At 48.9% G+C, this 20,322-nt stretch overlaps 1 protein-coding gene across 1 annotated transcript; it reads left to right on the forward strand.

Annotated features, from left to right (window-relative positions):
• The first annotated feature begins 17,086 nt into the window (after positions 1 to 17,086).
• Positions 17,087 to 18,790, forward strand: LOC108832018 (uncharacterized). Its single transcript, XM_018605507.2, has 5 exons — positions 17,087 to 17,405; positions 17,512 to 17,586; positions 17,671 to 17,803; positions 17,904 to 18,023; positions 18,486 to 18,790. Exons 3-5 carry the CDS (start codon positions 17,717 to 17,719, stop codon positions 18,594 to 18,596), a joined length of 318 nt encoding a protein of 105 aa, XP_018461009.1. The 5' UTR covers positions 17,087 to 17,405; positions 17,512 to 17,586; positions 17,671 to 17,716; the 3' UTR covers positions 18,597 to 18,790.
• The last annotated feature ends 1,532 nt before the right edge of the window (positions 18,791 to 20,322 follow it).

The following is a 20,322-nucleotide window of genomic DNA, read 5'->3' on the forward strand; positions in this document are numbered from 1 at the left end:
TCCGTTAGGCACTTTCTTAGTTGAGACACATGGAATACATTGTGGTAAGCATCCATTTCAGATGGCAAATCCAGTTTGTAAGCCACTGCCCCAACTCTTTCAAGTATCCTAAATGGACCTAAGAACCTTGGGTCTAGTTTCCTTCTTCCAGAAACTCTTGCCCTACCTTTGAAGGTAATCATCTTGAGATAGATTAGATCACCAACCTCAAACTCAAGATGTTTCCTTCTCTTGTCAGCATAACTCTTTTGGCGGTCTTGAGCTTCTTTCATCTTCTCCTTGACCAATTTGATCTTTTCTGTGGTCTCTTCCACAATCTCAGGACCTATCATGCTGCGTTCCCCCACTTGGGTCCAGCATAAAGGTGTCCTGCAAGGTCGTCCATACAATGCTTCATAAGGAGACATACCAATGCTGGTGTGAAAGCTGTTGTTGTATGCAAACTCCACCAGTGGTAAATGCTTCTCCCATGAGTCACCCCAATCTAGAACACATGCCCTTAGCATATCTTCCAATGTCTGGATGGTCCTTTCTGACTGACCATCCGTTTGAGGATGATAGGATGTGCTCATGTTCACTCTTGTTCCTAGGGCCTTTTGGAAGGCTCTCCAGAAATAAGAAGTGAATCTAGGGTCTCTGTCTGAGACTATACTGGCCGGCACTCCATGCAGCCTCACAATCTGATCCATGTAGATTTTTACAATCTCATCCACTCCATCACCTTTCTTGATGGGCAAGAAGTGTGCAGATTTGGTCAGGCGGTCCACAACCACCCATACTGCATCTTTCTTGTTTCTAGTTGTGGGAAATCCAGTCACAAAGTCCATTGTGATGTGATCCCACTTCCATTCTGGTATGGGAAGGTTTTGTAGTAAACCACTTGGAACTTGATGTTCAGCCTTGACCAATTGACAAGTAGGGCACTTTGCCACCCACTCAGCAATGTCAGCCTTCATCCTGATCCAATGGTAATACCTTTTGATGTCTTTATACATCTTGTTTAGTCCCGGGTGCACTGAGAACTTAGACTTATGAGCTTGGCTCATAATCTCCTCCTTTAGTCCCCGGTCACCAGGAACACTAACCCGCCCATGTACCAAAATGGTACCATTACTTGTGACTTGGTACTCAGTCTTATCATTCTTTGCAACCTTTTGCAAATTCTCATCCAAGCTTTGTGCTTGTTGTATTCTGGTAAGTAGATCAGCCTGGTTCACAGCTTCTAAACCCAAAGGCTCATCCTCACTTGCCATGGTGTCTAGATGCAGTGACCGGACCATCCCTTCCAGGATCTCTGCTTCCTTCTCAGCTGATACCTCAGCCCTACGCCTGCTTAAAGCATCTGCCACTAGATTGGCCTTGCCTGGGTGATAGGCAATGTCCAAATCATAGTCGGCCACAAACTCCATCCACCGCCTTTGTCTCAAATTCAACTCAGGTTGAGTGAAAATGTACTTCAGGCTCTTGTGGTCAGTGAGAATCTGGACTTTGGCACCATACAAATATGATCTCCATATCTTTAAGGCAAACACCACTGCGGCCATCTCCAGGTCGTGTGTTGGGTAGTTGCCCTCATGCTTCCTGAGTTGCCTCGAGGCATATGCTATGACCTTCCCATTCTGTGTGAGCACACAGCCTAATCCAGTAATGGATGCATCCGTGTACACCACATAGGGTTGATCTTCCTCAGGTAACACCAAAACTGGTGCACTGGTCAGCATGTTCTTCAAGGCTTCAAAGCTCTTTTCACAAGCTTCTGACCAAATGAATCTGACATCCTTTCCAGTAAGTTGTGTCATAGGTTGTGCCACACTTGCAAACCCTTTGACATACTTTCTGTAGTATCCGGCCAAACCCAAGAAGCTTCTTACTTCTGTAGCATTCTTTGGTCTTGGCCACTCTTGTATACACTTGATCTTCTCCGGATCAACAGACACTCCTTCCTCAGACACCACATGTCCTAGGAAGCCAATGCTCTTCTGCCAAAAGCTACACTTGCTTAGCTTGGCAAACAATTGTTGTTCTCTCAACCTTTCCAACACCAACCTGAGATGCCTCTCATGGTCTTCCCGGGTCTTAGAGTAAACTAGTATATCATCAATGAAGATGATTACAAATTCATCTAAGTACTCCCTGAAAATTCCATTCATCATCTTCATGAAGGCTGCTGGTGCATTAGTCAATCCGAATGGCATAACCACAAACTCATAGTGGCCATACCTAGTCCGGAAAGCTGTCTTCCTTACATCTTCTGATGCAATGGGGATTTGATGATAACCAGATGCCAAATCAATCTTGGAGAACCATTTGGCTCCCTTTAGTTGATCTAGCAACTCATCAATCCGGGGCAATGGGTACTTATTCTTTATAGTCACCCTATTCAACCCCCTATAGTCTATGCACAACCTGAAGCTACCATCCTTCTTCTTAACAAAGAGGACTGGTGCACCCCAGGGTGATACACTTGGGCGTATGAACCCTTTCTCCAACAACTCTTCAAGTTGTTTCTTTAGCTCAGCCATCTCGGCTGGAGCCATGCGGTATGGGCTCTTTGACATTGGGGCCGTCCCTGGTTCCAGTTCTATTATGAATGGGTCTGACCTATCAGGGGGAATGCCCTGTAGTGACCTAAACACATCATCAAACTCACTGACCAGCGGTATCCCGTCCGGGCCACCATCCCCTACGACCTCCTTAGTGGTGATTGTGGCTATATAAGCCTCACAACCTTGTTCCAGCATCCTTGCCGCACGGACTGCTGATAACACTAAGCATCCAGAGGCCGGATTAATACCTTGGTACCTGATCGGGGGTCCACACCCACTCTCAAACTGCACCCTTCCTCGATGACAGTCTAAGGTGGCCCGATTCTTGCCAAGCCAGTCCATACCTAGGATCACCTCGTGATTCTTAAGGCGGACCACAATCAGATCCACCGGCATTGCCTTACTATGGATCATTACTGGGATGTCTTTGACTAGACCTAGTGGGTGCATCATTTGCCCACCGGCTGCACTCACCAAGCCAAGATCATCCCTAGTTCCCATTTGGAACATACCTTTTCCAATCATATCTGGACTCACAAAACTATGTGTAGCTCCAGTATCAAATAATACATGTGTTTCCACACCACCAATACATAAGGTCCCAGTGATTGCCTTGAAGGGTCCGGACTCATCCCCATCCCTTGAAAGCTCATAGACTCGAGGTGCTGAAGTTTGGCCTTGCTTGGGGTCTGGCCGGTTCTGCTCACACGGCCCTTGCCTTGTCCAGTTTGCAACTGGGGACAGTCCACACGGAAATGCCCTTTCTTACCACACTGATGACAAGTCCTGGCTTCACTGGTCGAGCCTTGCCCACGGTTCCTATCCGGACCAGGACAATCCCGAGCTGAGTGATCCATCTTGCCACAACGGGTACAGGCTCCCATTGCCTTCCAGCACTCCCCTCCATGGTGTTTACCACACTTGGGACACTCTGGCCTACCACTTGAGGTTTTACCCCCTTCAGCCGCATCCCTCTTTCTCTTCTTGTCACCACTCTGACCGGAAGAGACCACCACACTCTTAAGCTTGTGTTTGTTCTCCTCAGCCAGATTGGTCTCCAGCATTGCCATCCTCTCCACCAACTCAGAGACTGTGTTGAAGGTACGGACTGAGCAATAAGTCTTAAGCTCAGGTCTCAAGCCCCTTATGAACCTGCGGACCTGAACCTTCTCATCCTCAAGTTCCTTACCCACATACCTCCTGAGCCGGTTGAACTCTTCCTCATACTCCCTTACTGACCGCTTGCCCTGAACCAAGTCCAGGAACTTAGCTTCCAAACGGTCCCATGCTTCAGCTGGAAAGTACTTGTGGTTGAACTCAACCTCAAAGTCAGAGAACTTCACAATGGAACCATTGGTGCGCTTGTCTAAGGACAGCCACCAGTTGTGTGCATCTCCCTCCAGGAAGTGCACTGCTATGTCTCTTTGGTACTCCTCAGGGCACCTTGTAGACCTGAAGTTCCTAGCCAGTCGGTCCCTCCACTCATCTGCCTCCATGGGATCAGCACTTCCAGCAAAGTGTTTGGTTCCCAAACGGGTGATATGCTCAAGCACCTTCAGATAATCAACCTTCTTGGTTGTTCCAACTGGTGGATCTAACTCAATCACCTCAGCAAGAGGCGCCACATATCCACCAGTCACACCAACACCAGGAGCTACCATTGGCGCTTGAGTAGTTTGACCCATAGATGAATTCACAACTGGTGTGAACACTTGGGTCATAGCCAGCATCTGACTTCCCATTAACTTGATTGCATCAAGTATCTGCTTCATGGTTGGTTCAGCCATTGGTTCATCCGGTCCAATCCTCCCATCTCCTTGGATGTTTGGATTAGCCCGGTTACCAGTCTCTGAGGACTCAGCTTCACCTTCCTGATCATTCTCTTGCTGCCCACTTCCTGCTCCTAGCTGGTTTCCAGGCGCATTTAGTGGTTGCCCGGTCTCGTCCAACTGCCTATTCTCTCCACCCAGCTGAACCTCAGTCTGGTTCACTTGAGTTTCAGTCAGGATGGCCTCACTGGTCTGACCAGTAGGTGGAACTGACAGCAACACTGATGGATTAGGCACTGAGGCATCTCCAGCTGCGGACGCCCCTGTCCCATCCTTAGTCTTCCGAGACCTCTTCTTAGTTCCCTTAGGACATCAAAGACAAACACAAGCAAAAGGTTAGATTAACATTTTTATTTGCAAACCTCAAGCAATATTATGTTAACCAGAACCAAAACCTGCCATGAGACCCAGCCGGATGTGTGATGACCTGCCCTAACCACAGCCTAGAATCAAGCATGCTCTGATACCAACTTGTAAGACCCAAACCTGGATCCCATGATCCAACCAGTCCGCGGCCTTACCTAAACATCTAAGTGTAATTCAGCCGGTTATGGTCCAATCTTTACTTAGTCATTTTTCAATCATTTGAGGTTCATGCAAGTATAAAATCAATGCGGAAGCTTAAGGCAAAACATTACTTATATAGATATGTCAAATGAGATCCATACAAAGTATTCAATTCACACAAGTTGCACAATAGGCTATGTTAAATCCAAATGTTTACAATAAGACTACATCACACATCCCACACGGCCAAGGTCTTCATGGCTCCTTAGCCTTACCACGATCCCTGTCAGGACCTGAAATCAAAACCCACAACACATATGCATAAGAATCATGACCGATATCCTAGCAATATACAACCTAAGCATGGTTTGGACACTTAGTCCATAATCTGGCCGATTTGTGACCCATTGATTTACTCATTCAAAAACTCATATTAACACATGATAATTCATGATAAATCATGATTAAGAGAATGGTCCAAGCGGATTTCCAGAACCGGCCTTGATCATATTGATCTTGGCCGTGAACAACCTAACCGGTTTCATGGTACCATCTCGAAATCAATCATATAAAATTATTCTATCACTTTGATAATTCATTATAAATCCCCACTAAGAGATATCAAACGCCAAAACCCAATAACTCCCACTGGAAGCATGAGATCGGACCATACATGCCCAACCAAGGCCATGGAGAGATTACTCTGATCTAACCAAGCCTTGGTGGCGTGTTCATGAGTTTAGACTCATAGATAACTTCAGAATATGATAGAGAAGAGATATATTGACAAAGAAAGAACAATAGATGCAACCATCCACTCATGGATCAAACGGCCAAACCCCGGATGGATGATTCATGGCGGTTTGTACTTGGTTTGCATCCAGTACCTTAGGCGTGTGTTCGGAAGCCCCCACACTCTTCTCGGTTGCCTTCTCCTTTCCTCTGGTATCCATTCTCGATCACGGCACGGCTTAGAACTCACCGGAATCCCCTTGGTTCACACGGACTGCCTTTGCGGTCTTGTTTCTCTTTTCTCTCTTTGATTCTGTAGAGATTTGGGCAGAGTTTCCCCTTGTCTTTCTGATGAGAAATGTCGATAATGGAGGGGTTTATTTATAGGGAAGAAGATTGGAACCGTCCGGACGCTGTGATTGGCCAAATGGCCAACGGACACCTTTTCGCCCCAAAACCGTCCCAAACCGTCCAACCGCATGTAACCGCCCCTTTCCTCCTTCCTTCTCATCGATCTTAAGCTCAGCTAGTTGCCCACAAGCTCAGCTCACTTGCCCATGCAAGCTAGACCCATCGGTCATCCTTGCTCAGCATCCGGTCCGTGACCATCATTCACGGTCCGCATTTACCGGCCAAGGCTCCATCACTCCGTCCAGCTGAGTTGAGCTGAGTGACAGTTGCCTGAGCTGAGTGAGCTTCCTCTCCAGCTCCTGTGAGCTGCTTAAGACTGTTTGAGCTCCCCACCAGCTTCACTGAGCTGATGGAACTCCTTCCGGACCATGTCCAGCTTCCGGGTTACTCGTCCAGCTACCTTTTCCTTCTTCTCTTCTCATTCTGGTCAAGTCTCAGCTTCCTGATGCACTTAACCCTTAAATCAGACCATGATACGCTTGCCTTTAGGTCTTTTCAACCTGGCCAGCCCATCTCCCCGCACCATGGCCTGTCCGGATGCCTTAGTTAGAACTAGGGACATGACACCTCAGATCGACAGCGTCATCGCCTCCACTTCGCGCTCGCCCTTCGCTAGCGAGCTAACCAGGGTCCAGCTCCGCAAAATAGAAAAGCTCCGCCTCCCCGAGTACAAGCCCGGTGGCGACCCTGTCGAGCATCTGACAGCCTTCAACATAGCTATGGCCAGAGCTCGCCTTTCCGACGAGGAGAAGGACGCAGGGTACTGTCAGCTCTTCGTCGAAACACTCAACGAACAAGCGCTAACCTGGTTCTCACAACTCAGCGAGAACTCGATTCGCAGTTTCCGAGACCTCTCAGCTGTATTCCTCAAGACTTACATTATGTTTACCAAGCGAGCAGCGACTGCTTCCAGCCTGTGGAATATGGCGCAAACGAAAGACCAAAGCCTCAAGGACTACATGGAAAAGTTCAAGACGATCGTTTCCCGAGTCGACGTCCCCGATCATATCGCTATCGACGCTTTGATGAACACTCTCCTCGTCAACTCGAAGTTTCGTAAGGACCTGTATTCCAACCCTACGACTTCACTCCCTGATGCTATCGCCCGATCTCACAACTTCATCCGAATGGAAGAAGATACCAAGGCGATAATTCGAAAGCAGAACGCCGCCAAGCCGGCTGCAGCCAAGAGTGCGGGTGCTCGGTCCGAGCCACGCCAGCACGCACCAGCTGATAATGGCAGCAAAAAGGGGGGTCTCCTCTACGTCGTCGACGAGAACAACGCCCCTGTTTCAACCATGGTCATGCACGATAAAAAATGGAATGTCTATCAGCGAGAGACCGACTCTCCCGATGCGCCTCCTAGTACCCAAAGTGCTGGTACCGTGGCTAAAGTCGATTCGGCGACGGGACCGACTAGAACGCCCATCGACCTTACGAAGCATTGCAAGTACCACGACGTCAAGGGACACGACACGACCGAGTGCAAATCTCTCTACGCCCAGTTCCTCTCCTCGATCGAAAGCGGAGATTACAAGATCCAGCCGCCAAAACCCAAGCCAAAAGGAGAAAACAGCTGGAGCAGGAACAAAGACAAGAAGGCTCAGCGAAAATCGCAGGGCAAAAACCGTAAAAACGACAAGCAGTCGAAGGATACGGAGAAAGCTGCCCGAGAAACCGACGATGACGACGACTCGGCAGATGACGATCAGCCGACCAATCGCCAGCGCATCGAAGTGATCCGCGCCCAACCGCAAGGAGAGAACGAATCCGGATCCTCGTCCGACGAGGACGATGACACGAAAACCCTAGACAACACTGCGGATCTTCGATCCCTCCTCGAGCGAAAGTTCCGACCCACTACCGTAGAAACACCGGCCTCCACCGATCTCCGCCTACAGATCGACTCAAATCGAGCCGCGAGAGCTTCAGCGCAAGAGTCCTCTCACCAGCAGCCCGCTGAAAAGCCGAACTGCGATTTGCGAGACAAACTCAACGCGAAGATCGGTGATCTGCGGACAACCCTCAACCGCAAGAAAAGGGATACTGCCGAAATGAGTAACGACCTTTGCGACACGCTCCGTGCAAGGCGCGCACAGACTCGTCCCCGAATAAATGTTATCATGGGTGGATCACCCCCTTGCGGTGATTCGGTTAGAGCAGTCAAGGACCATCGAAGGCAAGCCACCACTTCCCAACGATGGCCCCGGAAGCAAGTAGACAATCAGCCGATTAGCTTTTCGTCTGACGATACATACGGCGTGCACCTTCCTCATAACGATCCTTTACTCGTCGTGCTCGGTGTCGACAAGTACGACGTCACTAAAGTTCTTATCAATACCGGGAGCTCTGTCGATATCATCTTTCGCGAAACTCTCGTGAAAATGGGAATCGATCTCAACGACGTCAAGCCTTCTACTCGGACCCTGACAGGATTCAACGGCTCGTCAGAGGTAATCGCAGGCACGATCCGCCTCTCGGTTCATGCATGCGGAGTCACGCGAACGGTCAAGTTTTCTGTGGTCGGCTCCAAAGCTCCTTACCACGTTATACTTGGCACCCCATGGCTACATTCGATGCGAGCAATCGCATCAACGTACCATCAGTGTGTTAAGTTCCCAGGATCAGACGGATCGATCAAGACTCTGAAAGGCGACCAGCAGGCTGCGCGAGATCTCTTAATCGCCACGGTTAAAATTCAGCGCTCCCAGTCACTCGTCAACTCAGTCTCTCCTCCCGCGAGCAAAGTTTGTCCACAAAAGGAGGAAGTTCTGGAAGTACCAGTTGACGACTCGGATCCGAGCAAATCTGTCCGAGTAGGCGCGTTTCTACCCGACGAGATGCAACAGAAGATCCTCGAGTTCCTTAAGCAGAACATGTCCTCATTCGCCTGGACGATGTCCGATATGAAAGGAATCGACCCAGCTATCACGACTCACGAACTCAATGTCGATCCCAACTTCAAGCCCATCCGACAGAAGAGAAGAAAGTTGGGACCGGAGCGATCTAAAGCAGTCGCAGAAGAAGTTGAGCGTCTACTCGGCGCTGGCTCGATCACCGAAGTTCGTTACCCGGAATGGCTAGCCAACCCGGTAGTCGTTAAAAAGAAAAACGGTAAATGGCGCGTCTGCGTCGATTTTACCGACCTCAACAAAGCATGTCCTAAGGACAGCTACCCGTTGCCTAGCATCGATCGCCTAGTCGAATCGACGGCCGGTAACGAGATGTTGACGTTTATGGATGCCTTCTCGGGCTACAACCAGATCCTAATGCACCCGGACGACCGGGAGAAAACTGCTTTCATCACTGATCGGGGAACCTACTGTTATAAGGTGATGCCATTCGGGTTGAAAAACGCTGGAGCAACCAACCAGCGGCTTGTCAACCGGATGTTCGCCGACCAGCTTGGGAAGACAATGGAAGTCTATATCGACGACATGCTCGTCAAATCCCTCCGAGCCGACGACCACTTAGCACACTTAAAGGAATGCTTCGCAATCCTAAACAAGTACGGGATGAAGTTGAATACCGCAAAGTGCACCTTTGGCGTCTCCTCGGGTGAATTCCTTGGTTACATTGTCACGCAACGAGGAATAGAAGCTAACCCGAAACAGATCTCAGCAGTCCTAAATCTCCCCAGTCCGAGAAACTGCCGTGAGGTGCAGAGACTAACAGGACGCATCGCCGCACTTAATCGCTTTATCTCCCGATCTACCGACAAGTGTCTCCCCTTCTATGATCTCCTCCGAGGGAACAAGAAGTTCATCTGGGACGACAAATGCGAGGATGCATTCGTTCAACTCAAGCAGTACTTGACGACTCCTCCCGTCTTGGCCAAACCGGACGTAGGAGACGTCCTCTCTCTCTATATCGCTGTCTCCTCAGCGGCTGTCAGTAGCGTCCTAATCAAAGAGGACCGTGGCGAGCAACGTCCGATATTTTACACGAGCAGACGGATGACCGGTCCGGAGACCAGATACCCAACCCTCGAGAAACTGGCTCTGGCCGTCGTTGATTCTGCAAGGAAATTACGACCCTACTTCCAATCACACTCTATTGAAGTGCTGACCGACCAACCGCTCTGCACCGTCCTGCAAAATCCCAACAGAGCCGGCCGGTTGACTAAGTGGGCAATCGAACTAAGCGAGCTTGATATTACGTACAAATGCCGAACAGACGCCAAATCTCAGGTCCTCGCCGACTTCCTTGTCGAGCTCACACCAGATCTTGCACAAGACCTCGACTGTCTAAGCCCCAATTGGATTCTTCATGTCGATGGATCATCAACAAGCAAAGGATCCGGTGCGGGAGTCCAGCTTCAATCGCCGACGGGAGAACTCATTCGCCAGTCTTTCAGTTTCGGCTTTCCGGCCTCTAAAAACGAAGCAGAGTACGAGTCATTGATCGCCGGTCTCCGTCTCGCCCGAGCCGTCAAAGCCAAACGCTTGAGTGCTTATTGCGACTCACAGCTCGTCGCTAGCCAGTTCAGCGGCGACTATGATGCTCGCAATGACAGAATGGATGCGTATCTCCGGGTGGTTCAGGGGCTTGCTAGGGAATTCGATTTCTTCGAACTCACCAAGGTTCCCCGAGGAGAGAACGTTTGTGCCGATGCCTTAGCCGCACTCGGGAGCAAACTCCACGACCAGGTCAGAAGGACGATACCCATACACCGAATTGATCGACCGAGCATCGATCCTGCTTCCGACGAAAGCCTTCCCATCGCTCCAATCTTCGCGACAACGAGACGATCCACCACCGATCAAGCTGACACTGAGATGCCCGATCATGACGACACCCCAGTCGATTGGCGAGCCGAGTTCCTAGATTATCTCATACGTGAAGAACTGCCAAAAGATAAGTGGGCAGCGAGACGCCTGAAGAGACGCAGCGCCCACTACGTCATCATGAACGACGAACTTCACCGAGTAACCGCGAACAAGGTCCTCTTAAAGTGCATCCAAGGCGATGAAGTGCGACGAGTAATGGCTGAAACTCACGACGGAGCAGGAGGAAACCACTCGGGAGGCCGAGCTCTTGCCCTTAAAGTTCGAAGCCTGGGATTCTTTTGGCCATCTATGAATACCGACTGCGAAGCATACGCCCGTCGGTGCGACAAATGCTAGCGTCATGATCCGAGTATCCACAGTCCCACCGAGCTGTTGCGGACATCTGCCGCCCCTTATCCGTTCATGCGGTGGGGGATGGACATCATCGGACCAATGCCGAACTCGCGCCAACGCCGTTTCATCCTGGTCCTCACTGATTATTTCACTAAGTGGATCGAAGCTGAGGCCTTTTCCCAGGTGACGGACAAGGAAGTCCGCACTTTCGTCTGGAAGAACATCATCTGCCGCCATGGTTTACCATACGAGATCGTAACGGACAACGGCTCTCAGTTTATGTCCGGAAACTTCAAAGAGTTCTGCAGCAAGTGGAATATCCGCCTAAGCCCTTCGACTCCCCGTTACCCGCAAGGAAACAGACAGGCGGAATCCTCCAACAAAATCATCATCGATGGGATCAAGAAACGACTCGACCTCAAGAAAGGCCATTGGGCCGACGAACTGGACGACGTCCTCTGGTCGCACCGAACAACTCCTCGTGGTGCGACCAAATCCACCCCTTTCTCTCTTGCTTACGGGATGGAAGCAATGGCCCCCGCCGAAGTTAACGTGACAAGTCTTCGGCGCGCCAAGATGCCGCAGTTCGTCGAGCTTAATCAAGATATGCTCCTCGATGCCCTTGATGAACTCGAGGAAAAACGTGATCAGGCGCTTCTTCGGATCCAAAATTACCAGAACCAGATCGAGAGCTACTATAATAAGAAGGTAAAAGCACGCCCACTCGAGCTCGGTGACCTCGTCCTCCGAAAAGTTTTCGACAACACAAAGGAGCTCAACGCTGGCAAGCTAGGGACCAATTGGGAAGGACCTTACAAGATCACTCGAGTCGTTCGACCAGGCGTCTACCGACTCGAGACTTCCCGCGGAAAGGCAGTCCCACGAGCCTGGAACTCGATGCATCTTCGCCTCTTCTACCAATAGAAACGCCTCATCTTTTTCTCTGAGCGAATGACCAACAGGTCACTGTTCGCCAAAAAAAAAAAAAAAAAAAAAAAACGAGTAGATGCACCTAACCGTCACTTCTACTCGTCCGAGTGAATGCGCTACTATAGCCACTTTCACTCGGTCAAACGAACTACGAAAAGCTTGATCCTCATCTGAGGTACGTAGGCATCCCTTCACAGGGTCCAGCCCCAACCAAAACAAAGTCCAAATTTTTTTGCAAAAGAATGACGAACAGTCACTTTCTAGTAAACGATGCCAGCCCCTTTTTCAAGCGGAGCACGAGCACTCGCCCAAGTCAATCGACTGGGTCTTGATCAGACGTCAGTCGAAGGGAATAACAGCCTCGCGTCACCTATGCATCGCGCATTGACCGGCTACCTGATGGAAATTTCAGACCAAGTCTAACCGAAGAACGACGGTTTGGCCGACCAATAGTTCTCTCGGTTACTGCAGTGCGTCTCGGAACCTTTTCCTCGGTAATTCAATAGAACGATTAGAGATTCTCTTTGTAATCGCTTAAACAACTACTTGTAAAAGTTTCGTTGAATAAAGAAGATTTGAACGAGTAACCGCCTCTGATCTCCTGTTCTATCTGAAAAAGTGGGAACTCGCTGGCAAACGCGAGTAACCGCCCGAATGAATCCTTTTCTCGGTTAAAGACGAATGAAAAACGATTTATATATTTTTAAGTGGAAACGACTTACTGAAATATATAATGGAAACATTCAAAGTCTAAAGTAAAAAAGAAAACGAGGCAATAGTTCATACAACAAAAGGCCTTAGCCGAGAAAAGGAGATAGTTTTTAAATAAAGGCACAAGCGCCGAAAAACAGATACAACAAACATGAAAAATCATCCCGAGACGGGAGGGTCCTCCTCAGGACGCTCTTCACTCGCATCAGAGTTTGCCTCCTCGAGATGTCCTTCACTCGCGCCAGAGTCTGCCTCCTCGAATGACGGCGAGTCGGAGATATCAACCGTCTTGATCGGTGTGTTGGAGATCGGTTCATCGGGAGTTGACCTGTTTGTCTCTTCAGCAACCACAGAAGAATCCCTCGGGACGACTTCTCGATCCGGGAGAACGGCATCAGGACGAGCTGACAACTGGACGGTTTCGAGAAGGCTCTTCGATGGTTCTTCAGATTGATCTCCTGGTTCCCTGAGAGGAGTGCGAAGAGCCTTGGCAGCCTCAGAGTCGAGCAAGTCCATGTTCGACCCATACTTGTCGACTTTACCCAATATCTCCTGGATGACGAACCTCGACTCGAGCACGAGAGGAGACAAAGAGAGGTCCTTCTCGGGAAGATCATCTACGATCAAACGCTTCACCTCCGCGTCATAATGCTTCTCTTGCCCGGCGTAGATATCAATATCTCCCTGAGAGATGTTTTTACCTGCTGCTTTCATCCCTTCAAGGCAACGTCTCATCCCCCGGGCCTGGCCGAGCATACATCTCGCATCCTCGAAGTTGTCGCGACGGGACTCCCGGTCCCGAATCCTCTGGAATCGAGCGGCAGCCTTTCCGTGCATCGCCGCCATTACTCGGATCCGCTCGTGAGTAACCTCATAGCGGCGCGACTCTCGGAGACGATCCATCTCTCTGGAATGCTCTAAGGCAGCAGCAGCCTTCTCTTCCTCGAGGATCTTCTTCTCGTTTGCCAGCTTGGTTTTCTCTTTCTCGAGCGCCTTAACCAATTCCCGGGCTCGCTTCAGCTCCTTGTTCATAGCCGCCTCTTTCTGGGAGAGCTCGTCCCTCATGGCCTCTTCCCGGATAACCGCTTCGTCCTTCTTGCGAAGCATGACTTCTAAGGCGACCGTCGCTTCTTTAGCGTTGCGCCGCTGCCTATCGATCACGCCATAGGTCCTCTTCAGTTCCTCGTCGTACTTGCGGACGACCTCATTCCAATCCCCTTGGCTCTGCAGCACATCAAAGAAAGAGAGTGAGACAACCAAGTTAGGAGAAAGACGAGGAACGGACCAAACGCAAAAACTATCCTTACCTTAACCGAGGAACCGGCGGCGACGGTGTAATCGTCTTGGTAGACGAGATCCTTGACGAGTGGGAGATGCTCTCTGCTCCCCCGGACTTGGCGGACAAAGCGAGCGCAGTCTCTCTCATTACAGACGAGAGGAGTATCCCGCTTAAAGATGAAGTCGACTTTGTCCGGACAAAACCCCTGAAGGTCCTTCGGCACAGCCTCCTTCTCCTGAGCCTTCGGAGCGGACCTGCTCGATCCCCCGGCATCTTCGCGAACCGCTGCCTTTGGGAGAGAAACGGTAGCAGTCGGAGCTTCCACGGTTTCCTTCTCCGAATTGGGCGCCCCCTCCTGCCCCGAGGATCCGCCGGTATTCTTCTTCTTGTTCTTTTTCGACTTCTTCTTCGCTTTAGAAGAAGTCTCTTGATGATCACCCGCTTGACCACCATCGAGAGATGGATTCGGGAGAGCGTCGTCTCGAGAACCGTCACTAGGCTCCAAGGCTTGGAGCTCCCCTTCTTCCACAGAGGAAGGTCGAACCTCTACGGAATCCTTTCGCGCCCGTTTCTTCTCCGACCCGGGACCCCCACCAGTGGAAGTCTCCTCGGTCTGTTTCTCCTCGGAAGAAGCGCCTTCCCTCTCTTTTCTCTTGTTCCCTGTTTTCCTCACGAGCTGAGCCTCATCTGACTCAGTCGCATTAGGCTCCTCGAGATCAGGCGAGTTTGCGTTGGAGTTTTGGTCCGGCTCCACAAACCCAAGTTGCTTCCCAACCACCAAGCTTAGATCCGGCAATTCCCTCATAACTCTGGCCCGATTGATCTCCGTCTGCTCGGCTTTGTTGAACAGGTTGATTCTTTTCGATTTCTTGGTGATAATCGGAACAGTATCCGAACGCCAAACCTCTGCAAGGACGAAAGAAGGCAACTTAGGATCCCTGAGGAAACCGAACAAAAGGAAAGGAGGAGAGACTTACGTAGTCTAATCTGATCAGCCGACCTGCGAATCCTCCTGTACGAGAAGTTCTCCCAAAGATCTTGCCTCTGAGACGCAACGATCCGAGCACTCTCCAAAAAATCTTCCTCGTACTCCGCGGTATTCGAGTGAGGAACTGCCAAAACAAAAGGAAAAGAGGCGGTCAGGAGCACGAAACGGTAAAAGACTAGGAAACACTCTATACCAAATTCATTGTTCCAAAGAACACGGTAACCGGTCTTCAGCGGCTCCTCGAAAGCCGAGCGATCAGACTTAACGTAAAAGTACGATCGCTGCCAGTCGTTCGTCTTGGTCGGATAGCCCGTTACCACATTGTAGTTGGGACGTATCTTTAGCGACAACAGGCCCCGATTGATCTTCACCGAAACCAGCTCCTCGAATGCTCGGACACTGAGAGCGGCACCGGCCTCTGCCCCAATCACCATCAGTGCAACTGCTAGGCGCCAAGCGCCATTTAAGAATTGGCTCAGAGCAACTCCTCGGCGCATTGTATAGGCGGTGACGAGTCGAGGTATCGGAAACCACAACTTCGTGTCATTCTCGAAGTACGACTCGTATACGCATTGATATCCCTTCGGGGGAGACCACGGTCGTTGGTCCTTCGACGGGATTATGAACGTAACCCCAGTCGCCTTGCTTCTCTTCAGCAGCCTTGTCACCGACTCAAATGTGGACCGCGTCGGTAAAACGTTCCTCCAATCCTGCCCTTCAACTACAGAGGGACGAGCTCGTGTCGGGTCAAGCCTGCGCTGCTCCTCGAAAATATTTCCCGGGTAGAAACAATAGGGAGTCATCCCGTCATCGGAAGAGCCATTGCCTCCATCGTCATCCCCACGAGACCGAACCATCGCCTCCGAGACGAGCATACGCTGCTCTCGGGTCATGTTCTCGGTATCCATCATCGCCTCGCGATGAGCTGCCTCTGCACTATCTCCAGATCCGCGGACCCTCTCTAGATCGCTGACGAGACCGGCAGTACCCGCGGTCATCTTCCCCTTTTGTTCTCGAGAAAGTCGTTTGCTCGTCGACATACCGAGTAGAAGAACTAAAACGGAGAGCAAAAACTAGAGAGATAAAAGATAGAGAGAGAAAGTACCTGATAACTGAGAGAAGAATGAGAGAAATCTCGAGAGAGGTCTCTTATTTATAGAGAGAGGGAAGGCGCCTCATACGAGGTGCCATCATTAACCCTAAGCGGGCCTAATTGGGCCTGTCGGCAGGCTCGCGCGTCATCCTCAAACGCGACCTTTCGGATTCTCGCCGAAAACCCTAGCGACGTTTCAGCTTCTCGATCAAAAACCGACGGCGGTTCGATTTCACATCATGAACCAAACACAATCAATTTATCGGTTTAGAGGGACTCATCCGGGATACCGAGCATACGGCGTTTCGATTGCTCGTCCAGAGAAAACAAAAAGAAATCTCTCCGCCAACGGCTTCTCGACGGAATCAAGGAATCAAAAGATCAAACCTTCTATTCTTCGAGCCCTAACTCACTAATTCGCTGCGATCGATTGCTCGACTCGACAACGAACTAGGGGGGGACTTACTGTTGGGGATGAATTGTCACCATCCACAAGGCCTAGCGAACAGGAGGCCCATTACTGTCATCTAAAGGATAGTCGGCTCCAAGCCGGCTCCAAATGAGTCGTGACTCGGCTCGTGCCTCCTCTGATCAGAAGACGAGCAGCCGAAGGCGCCGACCAAGTGGCTCGGGCCGAACAGTCGTCCCGATTGGACCTGCAAAGTCAAAAGGCCCATAATAAAAAATGATGAATTAGGTCAAAACTGATCGACCTAAGAAACTATATAAGGAGTTGAGAATAGGAAGGAAAGGTATCACGACTGAGACAGACAGACTTGCGGCCAGATTAGGGTTTCCTTTATTCTCTTTGTATCTCGCCGCTTTCTCTTGTACTTCCGGCTAGGAGCTCACCGAGCATCGACTAGCCGGCTTTCTTACTCTTGTACCCTCGTTATTCCTACTCTAATAAAACGTCTCTGTTCATCCCACTCTTGAGTTCTCTTAGTTTCTGTATACCAAACTCACCTCAAACATCTGATGCATCGACGCCTCCGTCATCTGTGACTTCTCGTCTTTTCTCTGTCGTCGTTTCTCCTCGTTTCCATCCTCCCATCTACTCGTCTCCGTCACACCTCGCTCTCTCTCTGCTCTCTTGTCTCCGGTGGCAAGGCGGAGCTTCGTCGAAGGCGGCAGCAAAGCTTCTGAGTTTCTCAAAGAGTTACCGGAGAAAGAGGCAGAAAAGCCATCAGTTTCTCAGCCGCCGTGGCGACTCTCTTCCCTTATCGACCGTGATGAGCTCTCTCATCCCTCTCAGTGTATTTCTCTTGTCTTCTCAATCTTATCCTTTCAACTTCTCTTTCCTTCATGAAGTCACCGATCTGAAACTCACTAGAACAAGGTCTCTCTCTTCATCTTGTCTAGGTTGAGACGGAGAGAACAGATCCGGAGGTGGAGAGAAAAGATCCGGAGACAGTGTGAAATTGGAGAATGAACAAAGTCTTTCTCTCTTTGTCTCGTCTCTATCTTTCCCTCTCTCTTTCTCTCCTTTGAATCTGATTTTGATTTGGTTTTTTGGTAAAGTAAATTGGAGGATGCACAAGAGGCTTGACTATGGAGGGGACAAGGCATGGTCTCGGCGGCAATGGTGCAAGGCGTGGTCTCGAAGCCAGAGTGTGAGATTGGATTTTCAGGAGTAATAGAGCTTGTTAAGGAGGTGAGGAACCACTGAACTTGCCGTATATTGCTTTTCACAGAACCTTCATTGTCTTGTTTTCGGTTACTTCTATGTCTTGATTGTGTTTGTGTATTACTAGTTCAGGGACGAGGTTAAAGAGCAAGAAAGTTTGCACCTTTGGATGAATCTCGAACTGATCAAAACACTGGCTTGTTATGCTCCTCTTCTCTGCGGTTTCTCTCTGTTTCTTCTTCCTTGTGTATGTCTCTTTTTAAATTTCTTAACTTTTTCTCTGTTTTTTGTGAAATCAAAGTGTCTGGGTCTCATAAAAAAGCAAGTTTTTAATGCTCTGAGTTGTCTCAAGTTCCCTTTATGTTTCTGTAAAAGATTCGAACTGTTTTGGAGGTTTTGGTGTTGTGAGGTTTGTTCCTAAGGCCTGGCTTTTTCTGGGTTTTTTGTTTGGTCAAGTTTTGAGAATCTTCTTGTAGCTTCTTTAGTTTGTTTCATATCCTTTCTGATCTTTTGTGTGTTTACAGGTTAAGTTTTTAGTTAAAGGAGGAACTATATAAACAGATGTTTTCAACAACCTCTGCTACTTTCTCTGTTATTGATTCATCTTGTTTGTTTGCTTCCGTTTCTTTCTCTTTTGATTCTCTATCAGATTCTTTCAAAGTGTCTTCGCTCTGGACATCTTGATATATTTGTGATGGTCTATGTTCAGGATCAGATAGTTTCTCCACCTGAAGCTTCGAAGTTGGCCGCAAAGTACACAGGAGAAGGGTTTAAAACCCTGAAGCTCAAGGTGGGGAAGAACTTTAAGGTCGACATATAAGTTCTCCAGAGACTTAGCTTTAGGTTTTATATTTTTGGTGGTCATGGCGAAGATGGTGGAGACTTAGCTTTAGGTTTATGTTTTTGGTTTAGCTATAGGTTTATGTTTGGTTTAGTTATGGTTTAGATTTTTGGTTTTGTTTTTGGTTATTTTGTAAACAATTTCGATATATAAAATTCTTTTTAAAAAATTAATTTTATTTTTATAATTTTTTTTATTTTCTAACTACTTTATCACGGCAATTATCATCTGCCATTATAAGTTATATAATTGCATAAGAAACAAAACGCTATTGAAATAATGCATTAAAATAGCATACAAAAAAACGCTATCTAAAGTGCCCGAGAAAAGATTGCGGGGGAAGATACAGCATTCGCGATAACGCTGTGCTATCTTCTAATAGCGTTTTCGTCATGCTATATATGAAACGTTTTCTTGTAGTGTGCTAGGAACCGCTGAGATTTGCGCGGATGCGCCTAAAGATGCTCAAGGAACGGGTTCAAATAATCTTCCGAAGAAACAAAAGAAGAAGAAGGAGAAAAAGACTGTTGAAGAGCCGAAAGAGATCCCGCTTCAGGATGCGCTTACTCCAAACGGTGAACCAATAAGAGACCGAGGATTGCCCAAATCAGATTGTCTCCGGTGAGCGTAGCTCTTCTCCCAATGTTCCACTTGAGAGAAAAAAAAGAAGAAGAAGGTGACGGTTTTCGACTCGCTGGTTCCCCCTTCCGTCACTGGAACAGAAGTAACAAAGAATATATCTCCTTCTTGCGCGGCTTCGAGTGATAAAAGGAGGGCTAAGAAGCCACGAGTTGAGTTCCCCGATGATATATGGTGTTTTTCACATCATTGTATATATGTTTTCATTTGTTTCAAGTCACTAATTCGTGTCAGTCTAGTCAAGGCGTGTCACCTACATATATGGCAAGGCGTGTCACCTACCTGTTGAGCTAGAGTACAAGGCGGCTTGGGCTGTCAAACTACTCAACTTCGACATCAAACCTGCCAAGGAGAGGCGAACCATTCAGATCCACGAGTTGGAGGAGATCAGGCATCTGGCCTATGAGAGTTCTAAGATCTACAAGGAAAAGACCAAGGCGTTCCACGACAAGCGGATCATCAGCAGAAGCTTTGCTCCGAACGATCAGGTCTTACTCTTCAATTCACGGGTTAAGCTGTTCCCTGGGAAGCTTAAATCTAGATGGTCTGGACCTTTCACCATTAAGGAGGTTCGCCCTTACGGAGCTGTTGTGTTGCTGGACACAAGAGGAGGAGAATTTGTTGTCAATGGTCAGCGTCTCAAGCCATATCTTGCTGACACAACAATCGCTGAAGGTGTAGAGATACCCTTAAGCGATCCCCCTCAAGCCTAATCGGCTCATTGAAGTCAAGCTAGTGACAGAAAACAAGCGCTTGGTGGGAGGCAATCCACTGGTGAGTGTAAATATTGTTTTCTTTTTGTCTTTATTTTTCTAGGAACTAACTTGCAGGTTGAAAAATCAAGAAAATTCGAGATCACTCCAGGAGAGCACTCCAGCGGTTGTTCCGCCGATTGTTCCCAGGTAAGTTCTCAAAAAAAAAAAAAAAAATTTCAGTTTTTGCTTTGATTTACTGGTGACGAGAAGGGGAAGAATCTATGATGCATGCCACTGGGGAAGTTGAGAAGGTAATGGTGGTTTCAGTGAAGTATTCTGAAGGGGAAGTTGTAACACGCAGAGAAGTCCTA

This window comes from Raphanus sativus, chromosome 3 (genome assembly GCF_000801105.2).
Source record: "Raphanus sativus cultivar WK10039 chromosome 3, ASM80110v3, whole genome shotgun sequence".
Classification (NCBI taxonomy): Eukaryota; Viridiplantae; Streptophyta; class Magnoliopsida; order Brassicales; family Brassicaceae; genus Raphanus; species Raphanus sativus.

Excerpts from the sequence above, each read along its gene's own strand:
- LOC108832018 (XM_018605507.2), top strand. The coding sequence starts at position 17,717 with ATGGTCTCGGCGGCAATGGTGCAAGGCGTGGTCTCGAAGCCAGAGTGT. Across the intron at positions 17,804-17,903 it reads TAATAGAGCTTGTTAAGGAG|TTCAGGGACGAGGTTAAAGA; the intron begins GTGAGGAACCAC and ends GTGTATTACTAG. Across the intron at positions 18,024-18,485 it reads CTCTGTTTCTTCTTCCTTGT|GATCAGATAGTTTCTCCACC; the intron begins GTATGTCTCTTT and ends GTCTATGTTCAG.